This window comes from Populus euphratica, unplaced genomic scaffold (assembly GCF_000495115.2).
Source record: "Populus euphratica unplaced genomic scaffold, PopEup_1.0 scaffold49.1, whole genome shotgun sequence".
In the NCBI taxonomy this organism is placed as follows: domain Eukaryota; kingdom Viridiplantae; phylum Streptophyta; class Magnoliopsida; order Malpighiales; family Salicaceae; genus Populus; species Populus euphratica.
In genome coordinates, this window is record NW_011499875.1 from 1,206,227 (window position 1) to 1,216,592 (window position 10,366).

The 10,366-nt window shown below is 33.7% G+C and overlaps 1 protein-coding gene across 1 annotated transcript; it reads left to right on the forward strand.

The window, feature by feature from the left end:
- Positions 1 to 250: 250 nt before the first annotated feature.
- LOC105128259 (uncharacterized) lies at positions 251 to 2,612 on the forward strand. The gene is made up of 6 exons (XM_011029852.1): positions 251 to 509; positions 580 to 763; positions 890 to 1,057; positions 1,918 to 1,964; positions 2,060 to 2,100; positions 2,201 to 2,612. The coding sequence occupies exons 1-6, from the start codon at positions 390 to 392 to the stop codon at positions 2,292 to 2,294; spliced, it is 654 nt and encodes a 217-aa protein (XP_011028154.1). The 5' UTR covers positions 251 to 389; the 3' UTR covers positions 2,295 to 2,612.
- Positions 2,613 to 10,366: the final 7,754 nt, after the last annotated feature.

Sequence of the window (10,366 nt, forward strand, 5' to 3'; positions counted from 1 at the left end):
GAAATAAAAACTCTTTAATATTTAAATAAATATTTTTTTAAAAAATAAAATAATATATCTAAGACATTTGTATCTAAAATTACCAAATTCAAAATATTTAAAATATTCTTTAGATTTTTAATATTTTCTTATATTTTAAAAAAATTAATATTAATCCGTCGTTGAGGGCAGGCAAATATACTAGGACACATGGAAGCTCGTCAAATAAAGGGACCGGGTTTACGAGTGAACTCTAGTCGGCATCAAAGGTCCAAACCGTCTAAAACCCAACCGAAAGTCTTAACACTTTGGTCAAAGAAAACAAAGGTGGGGGTGGTGACCACCTTCCATTAACAGCTTCAAACATCTCAATTTCCTCTTCATCTCATCAATCTCACATCAATCCCACCATGGCAACAACATCAACAACAGCAATCTGTCAGCTTTCATGTTTCTCTTCTCTCAACCGCAGATTAAACCATCTACACCGTCGATCCATTCTCTCTCTTCCGCAGTCTCCTCGCTACAAGGTACCAAAAAAAACCCAATCTTTTTTAATTTCTTTTGATACAATTAACTGATAGATTTTCATAATTACAGTCATGGGTGGTTGTGAGTAACGAAGGACATAATAATGGAGCACACTCTTTGACTTCAAATATCAACACAAGTAATACCGATCATAACTATACAGCTCCTGAGGAAGATAAGGGAATTAGTGATCCAGTAAAGGGAGTATATGGATCAGCGAAAATTCATGACTTTTGTTTTGGGATTCCTTTTGGTGAGTTTTTGTTTGTACTTTCTTTTTTCCGTTTGGGATTTGAAAATTTTGAATTTTAAGTGTTTGGTTTGTCTTTGGGAAGATACTGATGCAGCTTTTGGCAAATGTGTTTTTTTCTTTTTCCAGGTGGGATTGTTTTAAGTGGGGGGCTCATTGGTTTTGTGTTCTCAAAAAATGCTGTATCTTTAGGTACTGGTGTGCTGTATGGAGGTGCTTTGCTAGCACTCAGTACCTTTAGTTTGAAGATTTGGAAGCAAGGGAAATCAAGCTTTCCATTTGTACTTGGACAAGCCGGTAATTGAAGCATATACTTTACAATATTATCATGCTGTTTCTTTAAATTTCTGCAGTGGGTTGTTTTTAGTTTCAGCTAGCTGGCCTTTTTATTGAAGCAAAAATTTTAGTAGGAGAACATATATAGAAGCTTAAAGCTAGAAACTAGTGGCTTGTACCTGATTCGTTTTTTATCTCATGCTGCTCTTTTTGATTTCTTAGAGTATTTGAGAACTTTCAAATGCACAGGAATTCATGCCAATAGAATAAAAGGAGGCTGAAAAAATCCTTAGATGATTGCACTGGCCCTTGCTAGAGGGCATTAACATGCATTTATGGGAGATTGTGTTCACTTAATGAAGATAGTGTTTGGTTTATAGCCACTATAGGATTGGTGGAGATTTTGAACTCATATCTTGCGTGATGAATAAATTAGCAGGACAACTTAGAATTCGGGCTTGCTTTCTAGGGCAATCCATTTGATGATCCTCCAAATTAGGTGATGAATTTTATGCCTAGGCTTGGCGAGGAAGTAAGTTTGCATCACAGTTGAATGATACTTTGATAGAATTCAATTCAACTATTCCAAGATATGTTTATTCTCCTGCCCCCCCCCCCCCCAAATGTTCTTCAACTCTTATCCTGCCCATCAATGTTTAGTAAAAGACAAATAGTGATGGTGATGATCTAAAAATTTTCAGTTTGCAGCTCATTAGCACCTTGGGAAGATCATTAAGCTCATCCTGCAAACAAATGTGAATTGTGAAACCTTAGTGGTGTTAACCACCTGAAGGTCCTAAAAGTTGATAAATGTATTGCCTTATTGGATTTTACAGAAGATTAAGAGTTTTATTGTATTTTGTTTCTTTCTATCTTTGCAGTACTCGCAGCAGCCCTTTGCTGGAACAACTTCCGGGCTTACTCATTGGTTAGTAGCCACATCAATATTAAATTCTCGTGATTGATTAGCTTTTATTTCTTCGCCTTTTTTCTTTTCTAACTTCATTATTTTGTGAGATGCAGACAAAGAAGCTAATTCCAACAGGATTTTTTGCCGTCATTAGGTACTTCATAATTGGTTACTAAACCATTTTATTTATTAAATATCCAGTCTCCTTTTTGACACTTCAAACTTACGCATTTCCCCCCCTTTATTTGTTACAGTGCTGCAATGCTGTGCTTTTACTCATATGTAATGATATCTGGAGGAAACCCACCACCAAAGAAGTTGCAGTCATCTGCCAGTGTCAGTTCATAACAAAAAATTGAAAAGATCAGGAAAGGGTGAGGGATAGTTTTATATAAAAGGGCCATTTATTTAATGTGTACTACAAGTTGAGCTAGCATGCATTTTCTCGTATAAGGCAGTGTTGCTTAGGTCACAAGTCTGCGGGTAACAATTTCTTAATAGCAATAATGTTTCATTTGACAGAATAAGTTAGTCATAGTTAGTCAGTTTATGAATATTGGAATGGGACTCCAAATTATGTTGTAAAATGATGAGATTTTATCACCTTGCTATGCATTTCCATATTTCAAGATGCCCAAATTCTGGAGTATCTGGGTTTGCCTATTATTTTTTCCATCTATGATCAAGCTAACAACTTAGATGAGGATGTAATATGAACATAAAGACATATTTCTGCAGTGCTTTTTCTGTTGCAGTTTTCCTGCTCATATGATTTCTTGTAATTCATATCTATGCACCTGAGTCTTATTGCTCTCCATTTTCCATGATTTTTCTCCACTTGATACATTCTTTTGCACCTAATTGGAAGTGAATGCATAAGCACTATTCAATTCTATGTAGGAGAGCTAAGGATTTCTGAATTGATGTGAAGTAAGTGTTTTGGTCATGTTACAAGTGCGCAAATGCATGACTTTATGGTACTTGAACCTGGTGCATAGATTGTATCATTTGTCAAAGAACCATCTCACCTAAAAGTTTAAGCTGTTAGGTGAGGTTTTAAGATATATAATTTATATTATTCTCTAACACACCCCCTCAAGTGAAAGCTATTCGGGCTTGAAACTTGCACAGGCTCACATTACCTTGTGCATGATTTTTATCAAATAAATAGGGGTGGTGAGATTCGAACTCGTAACTACTTGGTCATCAAAGCCCTGATACCATGTCAAAGAACCATCTCACCTAAAAGCTTAAGCTGATAGGTGAGATCTTAAGATATAATTTATATTATTCTTTAACATTATTGTAGTGTTGATTTTACTTGTTAACTTTTTTTTCTTCCTGGTTATTCTGTCACTTTTTAGTTCAATGATTTTCTGAAATTTTGGTGTGCAGTGAAAGTTGACACTCTAGTCACTTGCATGATCAATATTATCTCTTTTGTTTGTGCCATTTCATGGGTCTATTGATATTGGCAATTCTTTCGGTGCTATGGTTTCAATGGGTTACATGAGATTGTTGATGATACTTGGGATGGAAATGTAGGCGGAGAGAGTATATTATAGGGCAGTGAGCTTGAAATTCCTTCGCCTTTTATATACATCACCCAGACCCACCCTGCTTATTCTTCGATTCTTTTGATAAACTGGAGCAGACTGCTTGATGCCATTGTTCTACTGTTTCTCTTATATTGCTTTGATTCTCATGGTACAGAGAAAAGGAAATACTAATAAGGGATTTTTATTGCTAGTAACTTGTATAATTGTTGGGTGTGGATAGCATGACTGTTACTGACAGTGCTGGACTGGTGCTGAGGATCCATCGGAGAATGGATTGCCTAATATTTACATTCGCGCTTCAAGAACCGGTTTGGAAAGGCAGAATAGTGGAAGCCATTGAAAAAAAAGAGGCCCTAGTGTTATACCCCATTTTATATTCTGTAGACCTGTAATTGAGAGGATATGGACGTTCCTATAAGCTGCTGGATGAATTTGTATATTAGGGTTCACTTCCATTTGTCTAAGTCGGTTGTCTGCCATTGATGTGCCTTTTAAACTTGTGTTTTCCTTGGTAAGTGGGGATGATGGGCTTGACACAGTTGAAGTTTAATAAGAGGGCCATGGTTATTGTGCAAACATGGTAGGTAACACTTGTACACATAAACTAGCATACTAGTATTGGCATGCATTTAATTGGGAGATTAAACAATGGACTCATATATGTAACCAAATAAGTTCAAGCTTGATGGTAATTGAAACAAAAATTTTAGAGTTCATCTGTGCATGTAATTGGGGTGCTTTGAAAGGTTGCAAGGTCTCAAAAAAGTGGTGGTGTAGAAAATGTTGCATGAAGTGTGCCTCTACGTTTTCGCAGAACTCTACAATCCGGTAGGCTGTCAATGGATCAGTGGAGGCTTTTCCTATTTGCTTTTACGCTTCCTTGACCCCGTAGAATCTTGCTTATTATCACTGCCATCCCTCTTGTGTGCCAAGTGAATGATGAGATGTTAGTCTTGAATTTGAAATTCTATAAGCAAAAGACACTGGGTTCTCTATTCCTAAAAGTAGAACCACAAGCTTTAGGAAGTGCACATTATAGAGCTGCCAGTGTTTTCCCCCCTTCTGGTAGAAAAGTTGCTGAAGCCCTGGCCAAGAATCACTATTGATCTGTTGATAGTTTCTCAGAAAAATCAGGCATCGTAGACGTTTAAACTCCTTGGAACCCGTGGACCTCGATTCAAGCCTCTCCATGCATCGACATACAGCATGAATTATGGTTAATAGGCTTAGTACCTGTTTAATTCTGCCTTCTATTCATCACATCACCTTTCAAAGTGAATGAGCATTGGGTTGCGCCTTAAAATATCAGCAAAACATTTAGGTGCCGATTGGAAACACAATCCAAATTTGTATTTTATAAAAATTGAAATTTTTTATTTAAAATTATTTTTTATGTTTTTGGATTTTTTTGATATGTTAATATCAAAAATAATTTTTTAAAAAATAAAAAAATATATTAATTTGAAGTATTTTCAAGCTAAAAACATTTGAAAAAAACTAATATTTTGTTGAGTATCTTAGGGAGAATAAATAACTTGTTCTCAAATGAAGTTCAGGTAAAGAAATAGAATCACTAACAATTTCATAGCTACAAAACAGAGCCATTCAATAGTTTCTTGTCCCGAAGAATTTTCATATGATTGAAAATTAATACTATTAAAGCTTGGTCCAGTCCTCACGGCTGACACCGATGGATCTTGGCTTGCATAATACAATCACCTGTGCTGTTGTTTTCTTATATTATATGCATGTTAAATCTCAATTCATTCAAACTTGATGGTTGTAGGAACGAGGCAAGTTGTTATTCAAAAAGTTAAAACGAGTTGTTTGATTTGGTGTGTGGGTGGTCAACCATGCAATGAACACATTGCTAGAGTTTGTTGGAGAGCTGAATATATAATAGTTGCATTTGAATAATTCTTTAAGTACGGAACAAAGAACTTCAGAGGATGAGAAAACAATATTAATGAGGATTTGCGAAATTGTGATCATATGATGAGAGCACGAGGATACAGTAGAGTTTTTGAAAATCATAGGAAAGAAGCCCAAACAATTCTTGGAAAATAATATTACATCATGCAACATTCTGATATTCAGGTTCAAATTAAAAAGAAAAAATCATTCTATCATCCATAGAAAGAGATTCTAGTTACCTTACAAAATGCCCAGATAGCTTCTTCTTTTTCTTAGCGCTTTCTATTTTGCTGAATAATGCCCAGATAGCTACGAGATTTCATCATCACTGCTTTGTTTTTGAAAACTTAAGTTACCTTACAAAATAAATAACTAGTGTTTCTTGGGTGATTAGCGAGAAAAGGGTATTTCTTTGGAACTTTGGTAGTTGATTACATAAACAGACGTGGCCTAGCAAATTGGAACTCTTGCAAAGACTTGCAGGTTTGAATATATATAGATGTGTAAAATGTTGATGATAAAGAAGAATGAGAGCTGCCTTCGAAGTTCAAGAGATTGGTTCGGTGTAAGAATAAGAGTTATTCAGTTTAAGTCTCGTATTCGAGTATCCAGACTATTGCTTTTTGAAAAGGTGGCATATTATTTACATCAGATGATATATATTATGTGAAGGGAACCAAACTAGCAGTAGTGGCTGCGCGGTTTCCACCAGTTCTAGCATTATGTTTTATGTTTTGGCTACAGTAACAAGGAAACCTGCACCATAAGCTCTTTTCTTCAGCCAAGAGATTGGCTTTATGTTTTGGGTCAATCACTTTCACCCGTTCTCGCCGTGAGACTAATCACATGGCAGATCACCCGGCTAAACAAGGAGTGCGCAGAACAAGTGAATTTGTTGCTTGGATTTGAGTCAGCCAGATGTTTTCTGGGTCTAGTTCTGTTTGCGGCTCTTGGTGAAGATGGTTTGTTCTTGTCAGGTTTTGATTGTTTCGCATTCTAGAGAGGTAATGGCTGGTTATAGCAGGTGATTGGTTTGAAGACCTCTATTCATTTGGAATAGTCGATGATAGTTGGTTGTTTAGCTTGGCAGTTCTGTTTTGTGTGGAGGCAAAGCTGCATGCTAAGGCTGTTGCTCTGTTCTTGTGGTTTTTAGGCCTTTTTCCTCTTCGTTTTGTTTCTTTTGCTAAATCTGTGTGTTTTGCAGATTTGTAACTCCTCCTTCCCGCCATCTTTTGGCGTTCTTAATGCATTTCACTAGTTATCAAAGAAAAGAAGAAGGAAACCTGCAGACATTAGGCAACTGAGTACAGGTTAATTAGTTGCCAACCTTAGCTTTCCTATTGTATATATACTTCTTCTGAATGTGTTCTACTCTTGTAGTTGTGTAACTCATACATGTACACAACAGCTTTTTGCCTGAGTGTGTAAAGGAAGCAAATACAGAACCCTATAATTTGAACAGTTTCTTTGTCTTCTCTGCATTTTTCAGCTTCTTTGTCTCTGGTTTTGCTTCCTTTTTTTTTTATTCAAGAACTTAGGTTATAACATTTTGTAAAGAGATATTAACTCTAATTATTCTTTTAATTCGTGGACTTAAAAAAAAAAATGCATCCTTTAAAGTTAAGTTGTTGAAACTCTAAAAGACTATTCATAAGAAAATCATTTATGCTAAATAACAAGCATTTTTTTTTTTTATTAACGTGGGGGCCCGGGTCAGTTTACGCGCACCACGACTAATCCCACGGTCCACTGAACATCCTACAAGCCCAGTGAACAGGTAAAGCACCACAAAAGTGACAGGCGTACCACATAGAGAGGAGCCAGCAGATATAGGAAGGAAACCACTCACCAGCCCCATTGCCACTAGAACTCGAACCGAAGTTCGAAAGAAGGCGAGCAGCGCCTTACGCCACTAAGCTACAAGCTGCTTGATTAAATAACAAACATTTTAATCTTAAAGGACAAAGGGCCAATCCATCCTTAACAACATTTTTCTTTCTTCATTCAAGTATCTTCAACAAGCACATTATATTTGCTCCAGTCTTAGTTTAATATTTTAAGTATAATATTTTGTTTGAATGTGTTGTTATACAAGCTAGATTAATATTGTTTGATTTAATTATAATTTTGAATATTTTATTATACGCGTAACATGCATGGAAGTTATTTTAATTCAATTCAAGTTTATGTAATCTTACATACAGTCCAATTTTAGTCTAATTATATATTTTGTACATACACAGTATGAGTCGCTAGCTCCCTACTTATAATATGCTGTGTTTATGTGTGTAAACACAGAATTAGTTAATTAAACAAGGAATGTCACGACTTTTCCTTTCTGTAGGCAGGAGATTATATATTCTCGCTGGTTTTAATTAACAGGCAGATTTACCTTGACTGTTTTTCTGTTCTCTAGCTAATAGATTGCCATACACAGTATGAGTCGCTAGCTCCCTACTTATAATTAAATAAGATTAGGAATGTTAAATTAATAAGAAAAAGGAAGGGAAGAAAGTGAAAATCATAGGACTTGAGTTGATTTCTAATTAAATTAATTTTACAGAGACAACATTTCTAACGTGGAACGGTAGACCATAAATTAAATATGAACGAGGATTTGACCTCTAAAACTCCCAGTCATGCGCCTGCACTCCTGCTTCATTCAAAGTACCTTGAGGATTTTTGGTCTCCCACTATAACATCATGATAATGTTTGAAGTCAGATTTATTTCTTTCTTTTTTGTAAGAAGAGTCCAATTATTTGTTACATTATATATATTTTATTAGGTTAGTTATTTACTCCTGTTACAAGCCATTGACTGTGCAGACAAAAGGATTACCAACCGTTAACTACCAAAGGCAAGGAGTTACTCTACCTAATTAACCCACGTATGCTCGATGGCTAGCTACCTTTCGTTCAATTTTAAGATCATACACTCATGGGATGAATATAGAAGAATTAGTTAATACTTAACATAAAAATAAACAGCTGTCCCGTGATTAAATGAACTTTTCACTACAATTTATATGATAACATTCAAAAAATTACAAATAATATTAACAACGAATCTATTTTATGAATTTTCTTTCATTCAGAAAATTTAATTAAAAAAATAATATAAATTATGAATGAAAAGAAAATCACAATATCAATTATTAATAATATTGCTTCACTTTTGTCTTGGAAATGTGTCTTCCTCTTAAGCAAATTTTAGCAAAAATATCATTCTTATTATCTATTTGGGATTATAATTATTGTTATAGTTATAGTTTAAAGTGCTTTTCATTTAAAAATATATAAAAATATTTTTTTTATTTTTTAAAAATATTATTTTTAAGATTAATATATCAAAATTATCCGAAAACATAAAAAAATTATTTTTCATAAAAATTTTAAATTTTTTAAAAACATACAATGTTTCCAAACGGTATACACTCACTCAGTTGGCCTTCAAAATATGAGAAATTTCTCGAAGAAGAACGGTGGTGGCACTTCATTGTCAAAGTGGTGGTATAATCAGTTTTACATGCTATCAATTAAGTTGATGAACTAAATATTTGTGAATGAATTAAATAATAAATATTAATGTAATAAGTTAATAAACAAAAAGCAATCCCATCTCCTTGCTTATTCGTTGATCACTTTAAATATTTGTTTTTTTATATATATACATAAAAGAATCATCTTCATTTAGAAATGTAAATTATAAAATAAGATTAAAGAATGATTTTATATTATTTTTTAACAATTTTATATAATACAAGAAATATTGTATACCCGGTGAGAGATTTCAAAGGGGAAAGATCTCTGCTGGTAGTTGTTCAATCTCAATATTTAAAATTTTACCGTTAATTACAATGATGATAGCTGCTGTATATAATTTATAAATATTCGAATTGACCATGTACTAAACACATCCTCGTTTTCAACAACTAAGTTATGGAGGATGTTTCCTAGAAGTTTGTTTTTCCCCTTTTCTTTTCCGACGTGTGTGGATATCGAAAGGAAACTGTGAGCCACGTTTTTTTTTTTTTTCAAGTGTTTACTCCCTTTTCAATTATTTTCGCCTGGCAGTCATTAATTGTTTTTCCTAGACTTTGCTTGTCTTTGAGGACAATGATGCAATTGAGATTGACAAATTGTCAGCACGTCAGTTTCTCATCATCGTTATTGCCAAAGTCTTTGCGATGATCAGTCTTGAGCTTTCCTATTAAAAGAAGTTCATCTTAATTTTATGTTTTTTTCCCCAAACTGTTAACAGAAGAGGTAGAAGAAGAAATATGTTGAGCTTCTAAACAGGTAAAAAACAAGCAATAGTCCTAGGATTTCCCACAAGTTTATCATTCATTTTATCCAATTAAGGATAGTACTGATCTGAATTAATTATAGGAGGGCAAATTTCAAAGCTCACCTGAGCTTTCGAGTCCCGTTTTAATTGATAGACATGGGAAGCTATACTTGTTCGAGGTGTAAATAGAATGAAGGTGAGAGAAAAAAAAAGATTGCAAAGTTGAGGTGTAATATACAATAAAAAAAATTAAACTAAAGATTAAGGTAAATTGGATTAGATTACAAGATTATACCTCAATAAAATTTACATGACATGATTCAAATGGGAGTTATTAAAACTATATTAAACTTTTTAAATAGTTATTTTTTAAAATATATTTTGTTTAAAAATATATGAAAATAATATTTTAAAAAAAATTATTATAATATTAGTATGTCAAAATGATCTAAAAATATAAAAAAATAATTTAAAATAAAAAATTCAAATAAAAAAATAAAACAGAAAACATTTTTCAATTTTAAAAGGAACCACGAATGAAGTATTGCAGCAGCCAACAGTAACATGGAACCGTGCATATTGCAAATGGGAGGGACTATATATACATATATTAGAGGATATATGCACTTTAAGAAAAGATTTCATACACTTATTAATT